Source organism: Panthera pardus, unplaced genomic scaffold (genome assembly GCF_024362965.1).
Source record: "Panthera pardus isolate Hobbes unplaced genomic scaffold, ASM2436296v1 HiC_scaffold_17, whole genome shotgun sequence".
NCBI classification, from domain to species: domain Eukaryota; kingdom Metazoa; phylum Chordata; class Mammalia; order Carnivora; family Felidae; genus Panthera; species Panthera pardus.
The window spans coordinates 54,567,621-54,592,269 of record NW_026526732.1 but is presented as its reverse complement, the minus strand read 5'-3'; the positions used below and the strand labels follow the sequence as shown (position 1 = coordinate 54,592,269).

The window sequence follows — 24,649 nt, the reverse complement described above, 5'->3', positions numbered from 1 at the left end:
ACTGAGCTTATAAGTACTACCCTGGCAGTCAGCCACCAAAATATAAATACTCTAAATGGACTAAAGGAAATGTTCATTCTGTTGTTTAGAATTGGACACATCCCAGGAAGGTAAATTTAATCTTTTTGAGGACTGCTGTTATAGGCTTGAATGGAATACGCGTTTGTTTATCTCCTTTGTGATCTTTTTGTCTTCCTGGTGATACATTATGTATTTGTGATACGAAGCATTTCAGCTGTCTTGCTCAATGGCATTGCATTAGCTGATTGTTCAGTCCCCAGATTGCCATCGTTAAACAGCTTCAGCTTCAGCTCTGTCCAATCTGGGACCTGTTAGGAAGAGAAGTGGAACCAAAGAGGCCAGATTCCAACAGAAACAAAGCCGGGGTGGAATTAGGGGGAAATCATTCCAGAGCCCAGTGAGTTGAGCTCTGTACTTCTTAATCTTTATCTTTTAAACTATCTGAAGGAATTTTGGTACTTCTTGGCATAATAAGGAAAAACTAATGCCTCAAAAAGTAAAAAAAAAAAAAAAAAAAAAAAAAATGAAAGCTGCCTGTGGAAAAAGAAAGGAAGACTATCCCATACCACATGATTCAGAAAACCATAGTTTATGGGACACATGCCGTGTATTTCATGGATATGCAAATGTTATCTTATTAAAGAGAAACATCTATGGTATATATTTTCACCTAACTATCACATCTTAAGTAATCAGCCAGGCTCCTATGATGAAATCTTTAATTACCAGAAGTGAGTCATTAGGTAGATGTAGAGTGAATTATGGTACTGCGTTTTATTGCCTCACATGATATAGCCATTTGTACCATAAATTCATTGACCTCATCTTAAATGATGTGTCCTATAAGACAGACTTGATTCATTATTTCTTAAGTGACAAGTTTTTTCTCTAATAATTTTTTGTTTCATCAGAAAGATTGCTTTTCTGTATTTTTAAGTCAGTGTTCTGAATTGAAATATAATGAGGCAAGGATATACACACACACATTCACACTCACATTACCCCAAATGAGACCATCATATACTGTCACTTACATTACCTAAACACTTTACAGCATTGCAGAAAATGAGGTAAACATTAGGCCTTAGCTTTAACTGGAAAGTTTCATGCAAGAGAATTTTGCTTCCAACTTTGATGTCTGAAATTCTTTTTATGTAGAAATAGATAAAATGTGGTGAAGAATTCCGATTTGATAATTGGGATAGATCTATGATCATTCCTTATTCATCAATGAATTATTAAAAGTGAAAGAAGTGAAGGAAGGGAGAACATTTAAGTTATATTTAGATTATTTTTTTGACTCCACTTGAAAATATTTATTAAGCTTGAGGAAACAGAGGAATCCTCTGGAGGCAAATAATTCATTCTGGCAATTTAAAAACCAATTAAGGATTTCAGAAAACTCTTTCCCCTTATGGTTAAAAAGTAAGATCCAAAAGAAATATGCCAGAAAATTTGGCATATTATTTTAATTGGTTTAATTCATTGATAATATTTTTCAGTGCATGATTAAAGAAGCTATGTTTGATCCTTTACTTCAAGCTTATTAATTTACATCTAGGCCTAATATTGAAGCAGAATCAGGTGGCTTTATTTCATACAGGAACTTAAATGTCACATCATTATATATTAACTTTATTAAAATGATCACGTTTTAAAAATAATAGCTTCCTTGCTTCAAGGTTTAACTACTAGTTTACTTAACCTTTATCTAGATAAGAATTTTGAGAGTCTGATGGATCTTGTGTGTTTCTTTTATGAGAGGCAATTCTGCACTTACTTGTAAACTAGACATCTCAACTATGATTTAAAAAAGAAAATTTCTATAATCCTAGAGAAACCTGAAAACACGGTAGTGAAACACAGAAGTATCTTAGCATTGAAATTGTTTTTCTTGCAATAAGTATTTTGAGAGGGTAATTTGATATGAGACTACACAAAAAAACGAATGTGTACCAGTAACTATCTGTTATTCAGTCTCACACCTTCCAGTATATTACCTGCAAATATCAGTGGAAAAAAAAAAGTGAGAAGGAAAGAGTGGATTTACACATAGAGACCCATATCTGCCACAAGTGTGTATACCCACAGTCACACCCTAGCATGCCACCACTGTTTACAGTCAAGGAAAGCTGAGAGTTAAATGAGATGAGTAATCAAATGCCCAGCATATGTTGTTTTTGCATTGTTGATGTGACCAATCGTTATTAAAAGTTATCATCTTTTAATGCTATCAGTTTACCATAGTTTAAAAAAAAAACATGCACCAACAACAGAACAGACACCCTCCTCGACAAAAACAAGGTTCCATTTACAGCAACATTGGAACCAATGCTCTATAGAGGAGAGCCTTGAATTCAACGAACTCACCATTGCACTGCATTTCAGAGTTCTCTCTCTGCTGCTGTATGGATTGAGTGCGAAGGAAATGACAAAAAAAAAAAAAAAAAGAGAGAGAGAGAGAGAGCGCTAGAAAGAGGAAAGAAAAAGAAAAGAAAAAAATTGCGTGTGTAATTTTCAGTCAAAAAAGTAAGGCACTGAAAGAACTACTGAAAATTTTGACATCTGTTTATCTGTTTATAGCTATGGCAAGATTACTCATATTAATTCTTGTTTAAAATGCCATATGAAGGAAAGACATTTGTGCAAACAAGAGTCATATTTGAATTGTAGATCATGTCTTCACCATCTGTGAGAGCTGATGGTGTTGCAAAATTAATGTGTTAATGAAATCACAATAATTTCTCCAAAGTAATGGGTTCTGAAGCCGAGAATGACTATTTTTTGAACTTTGATGTCTAGTGATTTCCAATTGGGAAAAGCTCTCAGCCTTTAATTAGTTCTGCAGCCCAACTTTAAAATAAATTTGGTGATATCTTGCTTTTGCCAGGAGTCGATTTGAAGGCGGGGGATGGGGGGGGGGCAGAGAAGCCATAACAACTTTTGGAAAACGTTCTCTGGTGTTTGAAAAGTTGTTAAATAAGACTGCCTGCCAAGAAATGTCACCAAAAATTCTGACTACTGAGAGAGAGTGGGCAAACAGCTCAAAAAATAATTCTAGCTTGCTGCAACATCACAGGTTGGGAATAGCTAAACCTCACACAGACTTCATGACTAATTCCAAGTTTCCCTTTGGAAGCCAGACATAATGATGTTCAGCGCTTTGTGTTATTGGTTAACACAGCACAACCTTTCCAACTGCATTATTGAACACAGTCAATAGTGTAAAGTGACTTTGTGTGAGGAGAATTTTATGGGGCTATATTTCAAAGGCCACCGAACTTCCTGGAGAATCCTTTTCTCAACAACTAGTTACATTTACATTTACCACGAGCCTCTTTGACAGGTGCAAATACGTGGGCAGGTGTAGGTATTCCTTTTTGTCAGATCCACCTTTAAGTTGAGCTTAAAGGACACAACACAGTTTTGGGGTGTTGTTGTTACTGTTTTTAATAGAAGATGGTGATAATTGCTATTCTGAAGAGCTCCTATTTAAAAAGCAATTCTGCCTTCCAAGGAGAAATCATTTCACAAACATTTAAGAATTTCACCTTTCAGAAAGAAACACTTCAGCCTGTTCAAAAAAATTGTGATGAAGTTTGAAAGAACCTTTATGTGAGCCATGAAACACTCTCTACTAGAGGAAATTGCTTATCTTTTTTTTTTTCCTTTTTATTACTGTGTTGTAGGTATGTGACTGGTGTAAGCACATAAGACACACAAAAGAATACCTGGATTTTGGGGACGGGGAAAGAAGGCTTCAGTTCTGCAGTGCAAAATGTCTCAATCAATACAAAATGGACATTTTCTACAAAGAGACACAGGCCAATCTTCCAGCTGGGCTGTGCAGCACATTACACCCTCCCATGGAAAATAAAGCAGAAGGCACGGGGGTGCAGCTGCTCACTCCAGACTCTTGGAATATCCCTCTAACAGATGCTCGGAGGAAGGCCCCCTCCCCGGTGGCTGCAGCTGGCCAAAGCCAGGGCCCTGGCCCATCGTCGTCCACCACCGTTTCTCCATCTGACACTGCCAACTGCTCTGTCACTAAAATCCCCACGCCAGTGCCCAAGTCCATGCCCATCAGCGAGACTCCAAACATCCCTCCGGTCTCCGTCCAGCCACCTGCTAGCATCGGGCCTCCCCTCGGTGTCCCGCCTCGCAGCCCTCCCATGGTGATGACCAATCGCGGCCCGGTGCCGCTGCCCATCTTCATGGAACAGCAGATCATGCAGCAGATCCGCCCGCCCTTTATTCGCGGGCCGCCGCATCACGCCTCCAACCCCAACAGCCCTCTGTCCAACCCCATGCTCCCCGGCATCGGGCCCCCGCCCGGCGGCCCCAGAAACCTGGGCCCCACGTCCAGTCCCATGCACCGGCCCATGCTGTCGCCCCACATCCATCCCCCAAGCACCCCGACCATGCCTGGGAACCCTCCAGGCCTGCTGCCCCCGCCGCCCCCGGGCGCGCCCTTGCCCAGTCTCCCATTTCCTCCGGTGAGCATGATGCCAAATGGCCCGATGCCCGTGCCCCAGATGATGAATTTCGGGCTGCCGTCGCTCGCCCCGCTGGTGCCGCCCCCCACCTTGCTCGTGCCATACCCCGTGATCGTGCCCCTGCCCGTGCCCATCCCCATCCCGATTCCCATCCCTCACGTCAATGATTCCAAGCCCCCCAACGGATTCTCCAGCAACGGGGAGAACTTCATTCCGAGCGCCCCTGGCGACTCCTCAACGGCGGGCGGCAAGCCAGGCGGACACTCCCTGTCCCCCAGGGACTCCAAGCAGGGCTCGTCCAAGTCTGCGGACTCGCCTCCCGGCTGCTCCGGCCAAGCCCTGAGCCTGGCGCCCGCGCCCGCGGAGCACGGCCGGAGCGAGGTGGTGGACCTGACGCGGCGCGCCAGCAGCCCCCCGGGCGCGGGCGGCCAGCTCGGCTTCCCCGGCGTGCTGCAGGGCCCGCAGGACGGCGTCATCGACCTGACCGTGGGCCACCGGGCCCGGCTGCACAACGTGATCCACCGCGCGCTGCACGCGCACGTCAAGGCGGAGCGCGAGCCGGGCGCCGCGGAGCGCAGGAACTGCGGCGGCTGCAGGGACGGCCACTGCAGCCCGCCCGCCGCCGGCGACCCGGGCCCGGGCGCCCCCGCGGGCCCCGAGGCCGCCGCGGCCTGCAACGTCATCGTAAACGGCACGCGCAGCGCCGCCGAGGGCGCCAAGAGCGCGGAGCCGCCCCCGGAGCAGCCGCCGCCGCCGCCGCCGCCGCCCGCGCCCCCCAAGAAGCTGCTGTCGCCCGAGGAGCCGGCGGTGAGCGAGCTGGAGTCGGTCAAGGAGAACAACTGTGCTTCCAACTGTCACCTGGACGGGGAGGCGGCCAAAAAGCTGATGGGGGAGGAGGCCCTGGCGGGGGGCGACAAGTCAGACCCGAACCTTAATAACCCCGCGGACGAGGACCACGCGTATGCTCTGCGGATGCTGCCCAAGACGGGCTGCGTGATCCAGCCTGTGCCAAAACCCGCGGAGAAGACTGCCATGGCGCCGTGCATCATCTCCTCGCCCATGCTCAGCACCGGGCCGGAGGACCTGGAGCCTCCGCTCAAAAGGAGGTGCCTCCGAATTAGAAATCAGAATAAGTAAAAGGTTTGTATGAACACCGGGGCTCTCCTGCACACGAGCCAGTGCACTTCTCCTTATTTCTTCTTGCAAGGCAGAGGCGTGAGGGAGTTGTACCGATAAACGTAATTTTACCGTACATGCTTTACAGCACACCTAATGTGGTCACACACTGTCATCATTTTTGATCCAACATCATGCCCACTTTAGAGCTGAGGAAGCTGAGTCACAGCATGTAGATGCCATGCCCAAGGTCACTTATTTAATGGTGAAGCCCAGGCTTGAATCTGACTTGAAACACTGTCTACTTAACCAAACTTTTGTTCCTATGCTCATCTCTGTAATTCACCCCGTTGAGGAAGAGGGGGATGTGGGGAGGAAGGAGAGAGATTACTTGGGACCCTTAAAAGTTCAGTCATGAGGTTACAGAGCTGTGGTAAACGGTGAGCTGGGCCACTTCCGGTGGCTGGGAGGTCTTATTGACAGAATGTCTCAACCCCCCAAATTTTCTCAAAAACCATGGATTGCATCTGCAAGATGAGACCAAAAACTAACCTTCTTCCCTGCTTATGCCAGCTGAACCCAGGCCGCTAAGCCCCATTTGCCCGGCAGAGTGCTGAAGCAGTGGCCCACAGCTCCTGTCCAGGGAGTCTCTTCCTTCATGTTGTCATCAACCAGCTTCCCCCAGGGCAGGCCTCTAGCATTGTTGACCAGCTTGGCATTCTCTCCTTGCTTGGGCTCAGTGGCTCAGCTGATGGGCTGCTCACCCCTGCAGGCGGTGGGAGGCTTTGACAGGAGAAAGGGCCACACTGCTGAAGTGGCTGCAAGTACACCTATCTGACCTCATGGAGGGAATCGTGCTTAATGCCAAATGAACTACCGATAATGAGTCCAGAGTCTCAGTAAGGGGAAGAGGAGCTAGCATGTGTGGCTTGCCCACTAGAGCCAGATGTGGCCTCTTTTGATCTTTCCACCACCTGGCAGAATAGGCATCATCTGTACTTTACCACGAAGGAACATAAGGCATGGAGCTGTCATCCAAGTTAGAGCTAGCAAGTGGAGGAACCGGTGTGAACTCGCCTGCCAGACCCAGGCCTGCTATCCCAGAGGGCAGCAAATGGACTACTGTTCAGTTGAGGTTTACCAACTGTTTGTGGAGAGAAAAGAAGAGAAATGAACACTTGCTGAGCCCTAATTGGTGTGCAGCTCCTTCCAGGAACTGGGAAGATACAAAGGTGAACATGAAACAGTGTCTGCTCCCAAGACAGGGACAGTTTGGTGGCAATGTAAACCCAGGGAGGAAGGAAGCCTGGGTAGAGGTGGACCTTATAGGAAGAACAGTTGCTCATGGTTGTATGTGTCGGCCCTCTTCTAAGTGTTTTTCAGTGGTGTTTATTTGGATCTGGATCTGTATGGTAATCATTACTGTCTACCGTTTACTGATGAGGAAACTGAGACAGAAATTAAGTAGCTTCACCAAGACGACCGAGTTAGTAAGCAGTCGAGATGCAAATCCAGGCTGATTCCAGAGCTCCGCTTTCTTTAACCACTGTAAAAGAATAGGCTAATTGGTCCCTTGATGACCCTACTTGACAAAATTCTGTTTAAGTTTCTTTCTTTCGAGAGAGAGGGAGAGTGTGTGTGCATGAGCGAGAACGTGAGTGGGGGAAGAGCAGAGAGAGAGAGAGAGAGGGAGAGAGAATCCCAAGCAGGCTCCACAATGTCAGCGGGGAGTCCAGAGCAGGGCTTGAACTCACGAACTGAGCTATGATATCATGACCTGAGCCAAAATCAAGAGTCTGATGCTTAACCGACTGAGCCACCCAGGCACCTCAATGAAATTCTTTTATTCTCCTTAGTTGTCTTGGGCAAAGTTCCTAGACAAAAACCAAGTGTACTTACTACTTAAGTGTTCAGAAAGTGTTCAATTCTTTTTTTTTTTTTTTGACAGTGTTTAATACTAGTTTTTACAGCAACAACCAACAAACCTAGACTAACAGCCCGTTACTCCACAGGGGGAAATAGAAATGTGGACCAGAACAATTGATGTGGCATGTCCAGACCATTGTCTCTAAGTTGGCACATTTATGCGGGCACCTACCTGACAGCCAGAGGTTTGTTTGGGAAGCATAGAGCCAGAGCTAGGGGGGGCGTGCTAGGTGGTGCAAGAAGCGTTTCTCAGTCATCATAGTTTGAGGTTTCCTTTTCCATTAATGGCTTTGCCAGCAGGAGCAGAACACTAAGAATCAGTTCACCATCATTTCTTGATTTTACATCTACAAGTTCTGCTGTCCAAAAACAGATGGGCTCAGCCTTCTTCATAGTCACCTCAACTGAAAATGCCCCTGATTTCTCCACCAGAGTAGTTTAATCTGGTTGACAAAGCAATGAGTAATGGGAAGGTGTGGGACACAGAAGTTATGGCCTTTAGAAAGCCAGAAAGCTTGGGAATTGTAATTTTAAATATATTCTAATATCACTCATTCAAATGACATTAAAGGAGGAACAGAAGGGTGAGCACATTTTGCTACCCTTCCTGGAGTGAGAAGTGACCAGGTCAAGAATAGTGCCACAGGTCCATGAGTAGCATGGGACCAGAAGAACATAAAAGCATGAACTATATGATAGCTGTTTGGATGATATATATTTCTGAATAAAGAATCAGGCTAGGGTCTTGTATGTGGACCAGAGTCGTTACTAAAAATATTAACCTGGCTTTAGCCAATTTCAGAAGATGCAGTGACAAAATTGCCAATAGCCCCTAGAGATTGGAGAGTTCTTTTTATGGTGGCTCCCCCCAAGAAATTACAGCTTTTCTTTAAAGTCAGAGACACTTGGGCTTTGCCAGCTACAGCAGGGGTGACGAGGCAAGTGATTTAAGATGGGGGAAGAACTGCCTCTCCTTCACTAAATCTTATTTCCTCTTGCCCTCTGGAGTTGCATGTCTCCTCACAGTACGGTCTCAAGCTACCGTAATTCACTCACATCCTCTGACCCTTCCTGATTTTCTGTGCACATGTGGTGCTGTTTTTCTTCTATGCCTTCAGAAACCCAGCCCATTCATATGGTTGTGGAAATTGGAAATGCATCCGTTAAATAAAGGACGGCATGGCTTTTGTGCCATGACAGTGAACGCTGTTGGTGACGAGTTAAAGCCAAAGTGGAAAGCATTAAATGGGACTGAGATGTGGGGGATGAGGTATGGCTGAGTGATTTCTCCGTATGCTTGTTGGTGACGCATATATTATTTCTCTTGGAAAGCCTGTGGGTCACTTGTCAGTGCTCTTCATATTTTTTTCACTGTGCCTGCCATTCTCATACTCTATTACTGGTCGGTTTATTTGTTTATCATCTTAAACAGATTTGAAGTGGACTGTATCTTGAAATCAATAATCCAGGCAGCTAGTTTTGTTTTTTGTTTTTTGTTTTTTGTCTTTTGTTTTTTTAAAGAAGCCATCGTATTTGCTAGTTCTTGGCAAATAACAGGTTTGGTGCTTTTTGGGTTTTTTGTTTTGTTTTGTTTTGTTTCCATTTTGAAGTGATTCTGTTCCTGGTTACTTGACTTTATGCATTTTTCTCTGTTGATATGAATTACAAATTATTTCATTGGGCAGATATTGTCTTAGAGGCAGAACTAATTAAGTTTTGGTCGAAGATTTTGAAAGGCTGTCATCTCACTTTAATCTTTAGCTTTCAAGGCTCCAAATGCCAGTGCTGCAGCTTCTGTAGACTGAAAAAATACATCCCCCCAAATAATAAGAAAAACAATGAATAAACATTTTCCAAACTATTCTATCCACAAAGAATTCCATTTGTAAATGGAATACTCCCTTCTTTGTCTTTGCCTTGGAGCTTGGGGGATAGCTGTTTGTATTTGTACATTTTCTGAATTTCTACAGTTTACACTTGTTTATGGTACATTGGGGAGTTCAGAGTAACCATTTGCAAATGTTTGAAGATACTCAAAAGAAAATATCCCCCCTCCTCGATTTTCCAGGGAAATGACATATTCTAAGTAAAATAATCAATGGAAAAAATGTGGACCATGAGTAACCTTTTCGCCCTCACTTTTTCCATTCCCCAGGAGCAACGAGTCCATACAGCTTCCCACCTTGGTGGCTTCCAGATTTCTTCTGTGTTTCTAAAATGAGAAGGAAAATCTGGGGCTGTTTTCCCAGGCCCCAATTCCACAGTGCTCACTCAGCCTCAGCAGCACAGGCCCCTTCCACGTTTTGTTTTCTCCAGGAGACCTAGAGGAGGCAGCCATAGTTGTGGCCTCTTGGAGTTTACTTGCCGGTCTGGATGTGAAGACACAGTCCCAGGAAGGACTCTTCCAAAGTGGGGAGAGGGGTGCTGACCTCATTAAAAAAGTCAAGAGGGTGGAGGTGACATGTAATTTTTTGCCAGTTTAGTTTTTCCAGCCAAGAAACCTGAGAGTAGGCTGCCTGGGAAGTCAGGTCCATACCTTGGAAATATTACTGTGGGTGTCTCCTATGAAAGCAAGGAAAAGAAGAACACCTGAAAGCGAGGAGAGGAAATCAATCCAAATGGGATGTGCTCGGATCCTATGCCAGAGTTGAGATTTTTAATGTCCCAGTACTTGCTTATGGGAAGTGTGAATTGGCCACATAGTCACTGATGTTCAAGTTTCATCTGTCTGTCGGGATCCAGATGGCTGTCCAGTTCTAGGTAGGGGTAATTCAAAGAGCCAGAGAGAAACTGCCAGGTCCGCATCATGCACATATGTTAATGGGGAGGACTTCTGGAACTCTCCGTGATCTTTTCAGACTTTCGTAGAGGAGAGTTTTCCGGAATGAACAGGGTCAAGATTGGCCTTAAACAATCTCATTCAGTGCTGCTGGTTCTATTTTAACCCTTTCGACAAAAGGGTGGGAGGAGGGTTTTAATGTGCAAGCATCTGGCTTTTAGATGTTATTTCAATCAGATTAAGATGGAATAGGAAATGACATGTATGGCCGGGTATTTACTTCTTTCAGATGTAGCCATAACCCTCCATCTTCAGCAGGGCTGGGACAGGGGTGAGGTGGGAGAGTGCTTAGTGTGCAAAGTTTAAAGAACTCAGTCTCAGGGGCATGTAGGTGCAGTGCTGGTCCTGGCCTTGCTCCCAGGCCTCTGGTTGTTGTGGTAGCTCCCTAAAGCTAGTCTCCTGCTCCACGGACTAGTCCATAGTCCATGGATGGCCTTCAGCCATTCCCCCTGGAATTTCAGGGGAAGTTTTATGTGTCTGTGCACTGAGGCATTTTCTTGGGAGGAGAGCTCTGTAGGTTTTGGCTTCAGAAAAAGTATGTGCTATATCTCTGAAGGGTTATCATATATTATCACGACACCATAACTGAGTGGAATTCTTCTTGTCACTCTAAGGAAGCTTATTTCATGGTAAAGTTTTCCTTAAAGCAGAATTATTTGTAGCAGTTTTTGCTGTGGACCTAATATTACAGAACCACTGTTGCAGATACATAACGTAGCTCCTGCCTCCATGAGATGGATCAGTGACAAAATGCAAAAGGTTACAGACCCTTCTTCAAGTTATCATATCCTGTGAGTGCAGGAAAAGACACAAGCTGGATGCTTCCCCAGCCGCTGGACTTTTGAAGTTTATACTGTATAAGGAGACACTGTCCTTCCGTGGGAAACCTTCTACTCTGCTTTGGAGGCCAAGGGAGCAGAATGGCTAGCACCCGGGAAGTGGATGGCTCAGTAAACACCAAGACATTAATGTAGCTGTCTCTGAAAGTGCTACCCATTCTCTCTAGCTCCCTAGCATGCTTCTCTACCTGGAAAGAGTGTGCTTGGAGAGGGGAAAGCATTCGATCAGCTATTAACAGGCCATTCCTCAGAAGGGCACTGGAAATAAACTCCCTGTCTGATTTCCAGGGAGTAATCCCCTTGCCAGCCTGAGTGGCTGCCTGGGCATCATGGTTCAATCATTTACACCTACCTCCGTGCTGACAAGGAGTGAGGAGGGGCAGAGGTGTTTAAGAACCAAAATACACTACAGCACGGGACACTTACCTCATGTAGTGAAGGCAGAGATAGTCTTTCTATTTTCCTTTCCTCTGTCCTGCACAGAATTATCTTGAATTTTTCAGTTGCTGCTTTAAATGGGTAACACTTCCTATGTGAATGCTTGTTAAGGCAATGCATTCTGCTTGTGTAAACTTTTGGTTTTCGATGCCTCAAAAGCATAAGAGGAATCCATTCCAGACAAACAAGTTAGCCTTAAAAGATAAATGGTTTGATGCTGGCATCATTAAACAGGGTCCCGTTCTCACGGAAAAGGGGTCAATGACATCTCAGATGCCGGCTCTAAATGTTAACAGTGTAGAGCTCTTCTCTGGATTGTGGATTTGCACAGCGTTCTGCCTGACAAAAAAGTGGGGTGGGGTCTGGATTGAGAATAGGAGGCTATCAGCAAGGAGGGAGAACACACACACGCAGGCATGCATACACACACACACACACACACACACACACACATTATTTCAGGGGCTATTTAAAAGATTCTAGTGAAAACAACTGGAACAAAAGCTGCACCAACAACAAAAACTTGGAGTCAGTCTCTCATGCTTTAGAACAGCTCCTGAGCGCACTACACATTCTTAGGTTGGAAACCAGTCAAGTTGCCTCCCTTATCTTTTAACTCCTCACTCCTGGTGCATATGCAGTTTTACCAAGTTGCCCAAATGCCTTCTCTGAGTAGGGAGAAGGGAACTGCTTTTCTGTGTAGCTGCAGGATCCGGACTGTGACAAATCAAAGCTGCCCAGCGCTCCCCAGCCTCATTGCACCCCGCTCTTTGGCTGTGCAGCTGGATGTCTCGTCACTGAACCTCTGGTGTGTTGTCTTTCTTTGACAGCAAGCTGTGTTTTCTTTCGGGTAAAAAGGGAGGTAAGAATGCGACTGATAGCATTTAAGGAACAGGAGGGAGAGACACAGTGTGTGGACTTATTTGATATGAACCATTGACCTAACATCCCCAAAATGCAATTAAAAAGTATATCTCTCTCTCATTTGCATGACTTCTTTCCCCAGGCATGTTTTTGGTATTGAAAATGAATGGTATTCCCATACAACATGTGTCTCAATTTGTAATGATATCCGCCTTGCAGCTGGCTTAGTTCTCGAAGTGTTTCTAAAATGTTACTGTCTTAAATTTGAGCCAACCTACACTAACAAATTATCTAGAAGCAAAGTGGCTAAGCTGCATTTGGTGAGAGAAAAGGAAACCCTATATTTCATCCTTCAACTCTTGTTTTGGAAATTCAGACTGTAACATGATCTTTTCCTAAGGAAATCTACACACGCACACTTTAAAAATTGTGCGGATTGGGTGTTGTGGGAGCAAGAACGATCAGGTTTAAGTTTCTCTGCAAAGTTCTGCATCCCATCAACAAGCCCTTTTGATATTTTAAACCCATATTTAGAGTAATTTCAAGATATTTGGAGCACATGTGGTTAAATGTAAAACTTTGTCATTATGATTTGTTAGATGCTTATACTTTAAATATTTATAAGCCATTTTTAAGTACTTTATCCAAAAGCCTTCTCCCACTAGAATACTGTAATTGAGTGGTATCTGAGCATCATTATATATAGAAGATACAGGGTGAAGTCACTGCAGCATGCACGTTCTTCCTGCTTTTCTGGTTTCAATTCAAATGCTTTTTTTAGTAGTTTCAGCTTATTTAAAAAATGTATAAAAAGTCATAAACAGGGTTGGTTGTCTGTGATTTAAAAAAAAAAATTACCCCGTTCTCCCAAAGGTAAAGTGTTCAATGTGAATCATGTTGAGTCTCACCTCTTTGTCTTATCCTAGGAGTATTTAGTAAAACTTTCCATTCGAGTGTTGGATCTGAATCTGTGTCCACATGAGTTTAAAGTGTCATATTGTTCCTCTGAAATGTTTTAGGGGCAATTTACTGGTGGTTAGATTGAACTCTTTATCATTCACCTGTAACCATCTTGGGAACTAAGACCCCGGATCCTGTCTTTATCACAGATAGCCTGCTTGTGCACTTCATGTGAAAAAGAGGAGAGGGACAAAACCTGTTTTCCACACTCAGAATCCATTTAAACTTCAGAGGTTATAAATTTCAAACTGACCACAGGCCTCTGGGGCTCACACTCTTTTATGGCTGGCAAAATACAACTTTCTGGTAAGAACGGGAAAATGAAGGCTTAAAAAGGCTCATAAACTTGCTTGGACATCTAATAGCTCTTACCAAACAGCATTTTCATGAGTTAAGTGTAAATGAGTCAGAAACATATAGATTGAATTTCTTTTAAAATACACATGGGTTTAAAAATTAAGGCCAAAGTGCTTGGCAAAATAAGTTTTGGTTTTAGCCAAACCCCAAATGTTTTAAAAAAATCATTCTACAATTTGCCAAACCAAAAAGACATCCAGGTCCCTCTGTTCCTCTCATTGAATATGATGGCATCATAAACACAGGACTTAATGTCTATTTTCATATCCACCAAGGTTTGAGCAACATGAATCCCAAATGTTAATTGAAAAACTATGAAAAAGTTTTGGAAAAACATTACGGTTTTGCAGACAAAGATGAGGAGTCACTGATTCTGAGTTCTGATTTTGACAACACACCTCACTGTCTGATCATCCCATCTACTTGTTCTCTGTCTCAGCTGGTGTGTGTGTGTGTGTGTGTGTGTATTAGAACACATCCCATCTACTTGTTCTTTGTCTCAGCTGGTGTGTGTGTGTGTGTGTGTGTGTGTGTGTGTGTGTGTGTGCAGCTTATGCATAGGAATAATAGCTTTTTAAAAAATTCTGTATTTGGAGTTCTTAATTTATACTTAATTCATATATTACAATCCACAAACTTAATAAATTCCCAGTCATATCCAAACAGAGGGAGACAGTCCCCTTATTGATAGTTTGGAGATGGTCTTCATTTATTTCCCTAGAGAGTAAAACATATCAATTTTTTAATGTTTATTTACTTTTGAGAGAGACAAAGAGAGAAACAGAGTGCAAGCAGGGGAGGGGCAGAAAGAGAGGGAGACACCGAATCCAAAGCAGGCTCCAGGCTCCAAGCTGTCAGCACAGAGCGTGATGCAGGGCTTTTGAACGCCATGAGATCATGACCTGAGCTGAAGTCAGACTGAGCTACCCAGGTGCCCCAAAATGTATCCATTTTTAACTAATGGTATCTAACACTGACTTTGTGCAGGGACACTGTTATCAAGAGATACAAGGAAGGGAGGGAAAGAGGGAGGGAAAGGGTGAGGAAGGAAGGAAGGAAGGAAGGAGACAGAAAAGGAAAAAAAAAATGGGAGAGGGAGTGGCGGGTGTCCTTGACTTGTTTTGAGGAACTAATGACCTGCTGAGAGAGACAAGAAATAACGAAGGCAACTTTTCCAGGCAACACTCAGAACTGCAAAGTGATGTGATACTACAGACAGTGTGCTTCAGCGAGGGCAGGATCTGGGACGGCTCCCTCTCTGCTGAAACTGAATTCCTAGCTCAGGGCTGGCAGAGCAGGCCTGCAGGTATTTGCTGAACAAATGAATGAGGAGAGTCCCAGGAGAGCAATAGCTAATGCAGTTAGCCTGATAGGGTTCCATACAGCAGGTGAGTTCAGAGTTAGTTCCTAAATCTGGGAAGGGGCATGGACCAGCAGGAGTGTAAGAATAAAGAATGCAATAGGATGTCAAAAGCCGCAGAGGCGAGGTAGAGTGAGTGAGCCCCGTTGGGGATGACCTGCCTTGCACTGGGCTGGAGCAAAGCCCCACTGCGGAGGGAGAGGAGCCCCGGAGACTGCAGCGGGCAGGTAGATTGCGGAATGTGTACTCTGTGCATCAGGCAACGTCACCAAGACCTCGAGCAGAGGAGTGACAGGATGAAATCTGTACTGGAGGAAAATTGCTTTAACAGCTGTTCATAGACTGAAAGGAAGCAGGAGAAAGACTGGCATCCCGAAAGCTGATTGCTGCATTCTGATGACAGGCTAATTACCAGTGGTTGATTCTAAACACTGCGGGATGTTATCACTACGGTGTGAGGGGTGTAGGCTGCCACAAGTGTACTTCAAGTGTGTAAAGCACTGTAGCAGTGCAACGGGAGGCAGAACTTTCATTGTGTCCAGCGTAGGCATGAAGAGGCTTCATGGCGTATGGTGGAAGAAACCTCACCACCGACAGACCATTTCAAAGTCCAGTCGGGGGTGCCAGCCGGGCCCCAGATTGTTGTAGAAAACAGGGTCTGGGCCCTTCTGACCAGCCAGCTGCCCGGAGCTGTTGACCAGCCACCTAGGCATGGTGTGGGCTGTTGGCTAGGACTGATGGGCACACACAGACAGGCAGTGCTCTCCCAGCAGAGGACTCCCTGCTGATGAGCGCGGAGCCTGGACGGTGGCCGCAGTGACACACGAAAGCTCTGGCCTTGGACCAAAGAGCAGCCATAACGCTTGGGTGGCTTGCTCTCCCTCAGACATCTTCTGAGATTTCCACAGTGTCTGAATCCCATTCTCCCAGGGCCTTCAGGCACTGTCAAGGGAGGCTGACAACTTTTAGAGATGCCTTTTTATCTTTTTTAACCTCCTGTGCCTTAGACCTTTTTCTGAAGCTTCCACATGTGCGGACAGGGAGCTTCCAGTTGTGAAGGAAGGCAGTGGTGTGGTTTTGTGGAAAAGAACATCAGCTCTGGAGTTGGGCCAGCCTGGGTGCAGATCCTGGCAGAGTCTTTTAGGAGGTGAGGAGGGAGGTGATTGTCTCCTGAGTCTCCTCTCTAGGTCACGAGTAACAGTGACATTACTGTGAGGGGTAGGTAGAACACATAGACAGTGTGGCACATCACAGATGCCCTACAGCTGGCAGGTACTGCCTTGTTAGAAAGGCTGTGAGGACTGGGAGAGAAGTGCAGGGCCAGAGTGAGGTCTGCTTGGGTTTGAAAACTAGCTGTATCGCTTACTAGCTATGAGAGTTTGGAATAGCTTTATAAGCTCTTGTGCCTGCATTCTCTCGTTAAATAATTGTATCATCTAACATTTATTGAGCATACTTTATATGCAGGCAGCGTTCAAAGGTTATGTGCCCACAGCAAAACTATGGAATACCATTATTAAATCCATTTGACAGATGAGTAACTAAGGACCAGAGAGGCTAAGTCTCCTATCTTGTGTCCTTGGTCAGTAAATGACAACACTGAGAGATCTGACGGGCAGCCTGGCTCCAGAGTCCCCATGTAAGATCACTGAGCACATCTCATATACACGAAAATGAAGATAAGACCTCCTACCTCATAGAGTCATCAGGCTCCAGTGGTAGATAACCTAGGTTAAAATGCCAAGGAAGTACCTGGCACATAGTAGGTGCTTGTTTAAAGAATTGTCATGGTGTCCGCTGTAGCTCAGAACTTGCTTCCCTTGGATGTGGAATGCAAGGTGATGAAACGCTTCCATGCTGTCAACCTCGGATGTTAAGGATACCATTCCAGAATGTGTAAGATGTCTGGTTCCACTTTTACGGGTAGAGACTGGGACAAACAGAGCAAATGCTCAAGGTCAGAGTGGTGCAGCCAGGATTAGAACCTGAGTCCTCATCTGCCTTTCCTCTCAGTGGGACATAAGATATGACCAAGGCTGCTTGAGTTACATGCCCTGTGCCAGGAACCAAAGGCATATTTTTGCCACCCATGGTATCACTTCCTCATGTTGAGCAGCTGATCTCAGAGAGGAAATAAGTTGTACCTGAACATCTGGGGTCAGGAGGGTGAAAGTGTTGCAGAGAAGTAATTATTAACCACATTCTCCATCTCCTTGGCTGTGCAGGGGTAGGGGTAGGCAATAGAGTTGTGGGGGGTCAGTATGTTTGCTCTTATTTTGTGCAGTGAAGTTTCCATGAACATGAAGCCTCTCCCCACCCCCCTTCAATATCTCCTGCTCCTCTTCCCACCCTCCCTATTCATGGATTGGTCGTAAAGAATAGATTAAGTGCCAGAAAGACCACCCCTCCAGATCCCAGCTAAAATCCCCAAAATCTACTGTTGGTCCATAAACCATAGCTACTTGTCACATTCTTTTCTTTCTTTTCTTTTCCTCCTCCTCCTCCTTCTTCTTTTAACCTAGAATGCCCATGTTCAGATAATATAGGTATAGAGAAATGACAAACTCAATCTTAACACAATAAACATCTACGTTATTTTCTGTTGGGTTTTTTTTGTTGTTGTTGTCCAAGGCAGAATTTTTAGAAGGCACATGAACCAGCATTAGCTAGTTGGTGTATTGGATGAAACTGGAATGAAAATGTAATTGTATTTTCTTATCAATTAGCTTCTCAGGGTTCTTGTTTGTAAGCAAAGGAGATGAACTGTCTATGTCTCTAGGGCCCCTCACATCCCTGACACTGTGACCCCCACTTGTCAGGGGAAGGAAGGGGAGAGATGAAACCCGGACTGAGGGAGGTATTCCCTGGACGGGAGCACGGGGTTTGGGGTCATAGGAGGTGGATCCAACCTACTCTGCCCCTTTCTAGCTAGTGACCTTGACCATGTAAGCTTCTTAACCTTCCTAGGAAAGTTTCTTCATCTGCAAAATGGGGACAGTAATAAATACTTAAGTAGCATTGTTGTTTCCATGAATTAAGTGTATAAGTGAGATACCTATATAAAATGTGTTTGTTTTCAAGTGAAATAAGTATATAAAAGTGCCTAGTGCAGCATTTGACATCAAGTAGGTGCTCAGTAAAAGTTGACTTCCTTCTTTGGGGGGAAAAAACCCTGAAGCTTTGCCAAACCATAATAGGAAGTGCTTGGTCCTAAAAGCTAGAGGCATAGGGCTTTTGGCTCATCTTCAAAATTTCCTGCAGAACATTAGCTAGAGTATGTAAGTCTCCTTTATTTTATTTTTCTCTTTTGTGAAGGGAGGTAGCCACCTGCCCCAGTGCATTTATGAAAATGTACTCTGTTAGTCATGAATCCCCATACACTTTTAGGAAAGGGCCAGGGTCAGGGTCATTTGGTTTGCTTAAACACCCAGGTTCCAGAAAGGATTGGAGGTAGTTTAAGAAGATCAGTCATCCGGGGTGAAGAAGAGGATCCTAATGAGTGCACGAGATGAAGTTCACGGCTGAGGTTCTTTGTGCCCTAGGAACTTTTAGAGGTCAGCAAGAAATAGCAGTGACCACTTGTGAGAAGCAACAGGCCTCTGTACCCATGTAACTCATCAAGCCAACTTGGCAGAGAAAACCAAAATTTTAACTTGTAGAACAAAGAATTACAGATGGAGCTATCCCAGCAGGGGGTCTTCTGTGGTGGTGATTTTTCCTGATTAAAGAGTAAAATAAGAGCTATTGCTAAAGGAGAAAATTAAGCAAGTCCTTACATTTGGCTTAATTTTTTTTTCTGTTAAATATACATGAGCCTTGGCTTATCAGAACCGTGGAGTGGGCAGCACAGTGGTGATGAAGTTGTACTTCAGACTAGAGCCTAGCACTGAGCCAACCGATGCTCGTCCTTGGCTCCCACAACCCTCTCCCCACCACTGGTTATTTTCCATAACAATCACACCAGGTTTTTCAATTATTTTCGCCAACTAATGAGCTGTAAGAAAAGAGGTGCCATCCACTTCATAAATGAAAGCCATTTCTGTCTTGGCAAAAGCCATTTCAGAACTTCACGAAGCAGTGGTTGATGGGGGAGAGAAGGAGCCATTTTTGGGCAAAACCTCACCAAGGGCTTGCTGTGGAGACCACTATCTGGCCTCACACTTGGGTTTATCAGCTCATGCAGGTGACTCTGCTCATCGACCGCTGGGCTCTTCTCTTGTGAGTGTCCCAGAATAGCTGCGGCTACCTGAGACCAGTCCAGTCCTCGGGGACTCATTATTGTTCCAGATAAACAGCGTGGCCGAAGCCAGCACGTAATGGCTGTATTTAACCGTGATAAGTGATGGGCCGATGTGCCCAAGTGAGCCGCATCACTGTAAGGCTCGGGTAAGTGGACAGAGGCCAGCCAGCTCAGTAGTGGGCACTTCTCGCACATCATAGAGTTGATGCCATGGGGTTTTAGACTCGGGTAATAAATCTGGCAGACATGGGGAGCTTGCCTTCTAAACAGGTAAGACGGGACAGACATACAGGGTTTTGATTATGCTAATTACAAAGGTATTTGAGGAAGGAAAGAAAAAGTCTGGAAAGTGGATTAGATAAATCAAGGCAGGCTTCTTGGCAGAAGTGGACTCTTGCACTGTGGAGGGACCAGCTTGCAATAAGAATAAGACACACATTTTTCTCTGGACACACATTTCCTTTTGGGAGTGGTTGCTAGGAAAGTATAAGACTTCCTTTTAAAGACTGCGAGCATAAGTCTTAGGCTGTAAAGGCCAAAGAAGGAAAGGTGAGAATGGTTATATTTTGACAGTATCAACATTGGAAGCATTTCTTAGTACTCAGGCACATTTCTGTTCTCCATAATTCTCTGAAAATTCTTGTGGGGTGAAGGAGGATGAGTAACTCAATCATATTCTTAGCAATGCTTTCCTGATGTAAAAAAAGGAAAAGTGCCAGGCAGACAGAGGCCCTCTCACTGCACTTAGTTATGCATTCCCTGAGGACGGTACTTCATTCCTCTGGCCTAAGGGGCAGGGGGGCCTGGGATTCTGAAGGCGCCTGGCCATACAGGTCTGCTGGAGACTATACATTGTGGAGCCAGTCTGCAAACATAGTACATGCGTGGTGCACAGGATGGGCTGTGTGCATGTGGGATTCCATGTAATAGGACCCCTGGGTTGTCCTGCCTTCAGACGAACCCTGGACTCACAGGAAAACCCAAATGTGAGGCACGAGTATCGCTGTTTCCCCAGAACTTCCTGCATTAAGGGATACTCCAAAAACCTGCCAGAGGGGTGTGTGTGTGTGTGTGTGTGTGTGTGTGTGCCCGTGTGCCCGCACGCACGTGCACGTGAAAGAGAGATTAGTAGAAAGGAGACTCTGAAAGTTTGTGCTTTGGAGTTCAGAAGTTAATAGTCTTCCTTATACACAGATTAATATCCAGCTGCTCAAGTTTGTAATCCTACGTACTTGACACTGGCTTTGGTCCAAAGATCCCACAGTCACAGAACTTGAGAGATGGAAGATATAATCGAAAATCTCCCGAGATGCCGGTGTCACAGAGGAGGAATCAAGACTTGGGGAGGTTAAAGAAGGGGACAGGCTGGACTGTGACTTGTGTCTCTGTCTCACTTATCATAGTAATTTCCCCTTTGCTCAGATCAAGAAATTTAAACTGGATGGATTTTCCATAAGATCCCTCTGCTTGGCAAGGGCAAAATAGGAACTGGCTCGAGCCCTGGAACTTCCTCACGATCACTTTCTAAAACTGCAGGCTTGCTTCCTCCCCGCTCTTGAGTTTCACACTCTGCATACCAATAACTCCAGGAAAGTGAAGCCCAAGCTTGGTTCTTCATTTCCATTGATTCGAGAGTCTGTTCCCCGGGTCACCAACAAGGGGGCTGCCCTGAGCTACCGCCAGAGCCATGGGAACAGATGAGGACGACTTCAGGACCACCCCCTCCTCAAATGTTAGTGGCAGAAAGGGACTTGTACTGCCACCATCTGGCCTTTGCGTGTGTCCCAGACATGGCAAGGATGTGGTGAGAGGGAAGGAAACAGCACACAAATTGTCTACTTTGCCATTCTCTTAAAATAAGCTCGGTGTGTGAGGAGGCTTTCAGAGCAGCAGGAATGGGGCTGCAGAAAATAGAGTGTGGTGCAGCTGCACCCTTTAGAACTTGGGGGGAAAACACATATTATTTACCAGACAATAATAGATCCCAGAGAATAATAATGATTATTATAGTGTTTGGGATGGCAAACGCTGTCGTTAAGGTTCCAGAATGGCTCTCATTATAATCCCGTTTTCCCAGTCCCTTATGAAAGCCTTGAAATTTTCTCCAAGTAGGCTGATGCTGTCCATGTTTGGCCTTTGTCCAAAGGTGATTTGAATATAAAGAAACTCATTTGAGAAATATTCCTCTTTTTGAGGTCACGATTACATTAAAGAAAAAAAGCCACATCCTTAAAAAAGCAGAGCATTCTTAAGTCGTTCAAAATGGTGGTGTTTCCCAGTCACTGGAAGAAAGCGTTAAATGCTTCTTTTTCTCTTTTCCTTTTTAAAGAAAGGATTCAGAGGCCCCCTCTGACTACAAGATTTGGTCATTCTTGGTCCCGAGCCCAGAGGTGGGGACGGTTTTCCTCCCTCCATGGCAAGTTCCAGGCTATGCTCCCTAGGTGGAAAAGAACTGTCCCAGAAGAAGTTACACTTGTGTCTTTGGATCCATTTGTGATTTCTGAGGCTCCTTTCCGATTCTTCATGACCTCTCATTTGACAGCTGCTCTTGGCATTTTTATTTCAGTATCCCTTCTTGCCACTGTCTCATTCTCAAAGGAAAAAAGAAAAAGAAAGAAAAGAATGAAGGAAGGAAGGGAGAGGGAGAAAGAAAGAAAGAAAGAAAGAAAGAAAGAAAGAAAGAAAGAAAAATGAGCTCTTGATTCAGAGATAAATACCCACATTTCCAAGTCTGACCATGCCAAATGAAAAGGTTTCCATGGCCTTGTAATTCCAGCCCCATCACATATTTGCGGTGTTTTGCATTTTCACTTTGGTTATTTAATATACATATTAAATACACACAGATCTGGTGATTTAATGTGATTTGGGGAACTCAGGCATTTCCTGTCATGCACATTCAGATTTTCAAACCTTGTTTTTGGCTGATCATTATTATCGTTACCATTAACACCAGGGTTTGGATAGCAGGGTTCAAAGCACAAGCTTGTACTTTGTCCTCCCAATGGGCATTTTGACCTCCTCATGCTTGTGCTAAATTCATGCTACAGACACTCTCTGAGCAAGTCTCCAGGTCTCTTTGTGGCCTCTTTTTCTTCATCTATAAAATGAGGAAATTACATTATCTCTGGGGTCCCTTCACGTTTTAAATTCTACCACCTCTCTAAAATTATTCGTTCATTGTTCTAGGAATAATCTCAACAGTTGTAAAGATGTTTACGAGTCCTCTGTCACCACCTCACGTTAGCCAGATTTTACCCATTCACATTTCTGAAATCCTCATACATCAGCAGGAAAAACAGGTATTGTTTTGGGGCATGGGGAACAACGGCTGCTTGACCCTCATTCACTTGACAGATGTGCGTCTCGCTGAACCAGGGGCTGGGTGTGGAGATGTGAGCAAAACAGACACATCCCCAAACCTCAGGGACTTTACGGTTTGGTTGGCAGACTTCTAAGAGGCAGTTTACGAGGAGTAACTGAGCGTCCTTGGGAGGTTATATTTCAAACCAAGGGACTGGTAGCAAATGAAATAAGCCAGTGCGGATGGAGAGGCAGAGCCTAACCTCTGTGGTAGAAACTGGGGTGAGCATTCTCCTGAAATTGACTTTCCTGGTGAACAATCCTGTGCAGACCCTCTGCCCTGGGACCCCGACGCCCAGCTGGTTTGTTGTCCTCCAGTCCCGTGCTGCTGGTTGGTTTGGGTATCAAGAGATGCGAACAGCTCGCCCTCGTCAGACAAGACCCACAGAGAAGGGCATTGCTTCCAGCTACCAGCTGCCTCTGTAGAAAACCTCTGAAGAGAGGTCCACATGTCCACAGTAATTGTTCATGTGCTAAAAAGCGAATCTCTTGGCTTTCCTCCTTTGTAGCAGATACCAGAGCCGTTACATGGAGTACAGGGGTGAGGTCTGGAGCTCCAGGGTCCCCCGATGACCTTGCCACCTTTGGGGGTGACCTTGGGCAATTCAGAAGGGTTGCCGGTTAAGCGTGCAGTAAGGCGGAGGGCCAAGGTAGCCCCGTGGCCAGGCATGCCGTTGTGGTCTTTGGGTGAGGGCGTGGTGCACCGAGAAGCGACTCGTGTTTCGTGTCCTCACACAAAGCTGGCAGGGCTGACCCCGAGCGGAACCGTGAATTAGAGACACGTCAAAGTCATGCTGTGCTGCTCTAGTTCTGGGTACTCGGCGTAGGTCTGACCTGCCGGCCGGCCGGAGGGTGCCGCTCTGACTCATGCCTGGGTTCTCCCGACGTGGGACGGGGCTGTGGTTTGACCCAGCGGGTTCTGATGGGCCCCTTCTTCTCTTTTCCCAGGAACGCTCGCTCACAGGGTACCTTGCGCGGAGAGAGGGCGCAGAGCAAACCATGTCCCGCCATCCAATGACACCAGCTGGTCAGCTCACCACCCCCTCTGGCTAAAACTCAAACAAATAAAGCCGCTTCCTGTCATTAAGCATCTCAGAGGAAGCAGCCCTCCCTCGGTGGCCTCCAGCCCAGAGAAGCCAGCACGTCTTGGACCTACCAAGCGGCCCAGCCTTCTTGCGGCCACCGTCTCTGCTTCTCCCCAGAGGAACTTAGGGATTTCGCCCCTGGTTTTAAAACAAAACAAAACAAAACACCAACAAGCCACAAGGACCAATGTAGGTATTCTCCCCGCTCCATCTTCAAGGCTCAGAGGGTGAGGCTGGAAGATGATACGAATTTGAAAACAAAAATCTTTTTTTAGTCATTTTAAAAACTGCTGTGGTTTTGCTGCTACACGAAGAATTGTGATTTGCATTGTACGGTTTTGGACCTATACTGTTCACGTTTTGAAGGCAGAGAGGAATCATACTGGAGTCCCAACACTTCGGATTCATCTCTGTCCTGCCCAGGATGCACTTTTAAATGAAGAGTTAGAATATTTTATTGGCTAATATACTTTTCTTGTTATTTTTACAAAGGCCACCTTTATCCTTTTTAATGCCATATTTTCAGTGTTACACTTTTATGGCTTTTAATTTTCGATTTGACAGATGTAAGAAGCAGCATGAATAGTTTATACTGTGGTTTTTCAGAGACTGAATGCCAAGAGAACTCGGTAAATGTTTATTCTTCTCAGCTTTCTCTTTAAATTCTCCTAAATAGCGCCCCATTTGGGAACAGAGCAAGAGTGTTGAACTGAAGACCAAAATGCCCTCAAGGTGTAAAATAATC

General features: G+C 45.2%; 1 protein-coding gene across 2 annotated transcripts in view; it reads left to right on the top strand.

Moving 5' to 3' along the window:
- The window catches only part of SOBP (sine oculis binding protein homolog), a 162,280-nt gene extending 138,401 nt beyond the window's left edge, over nt 1-23,879 (top strand). For both annotated transcript variants that reach the window (XM_019443017.2, XM_019443016.2), the window contains 2 exons: nt 3,711-5,657; nt 23,768-23,879. In XM_019443017.2, coding sequence (XP_019298562.2) covers nt 3,711-5,654 — 1,944 coding nt within the window. In that variant the 3' untranslated portion in view covers nt 5,655-5,657; nt 23,768-23,879. The remainder of the gene's footprint in view (nt 1-3,710; nt 5,658-23,767) is intronic.
- Nucleotides 23,880-24,649: the final 770 nt, after the last annotated feature.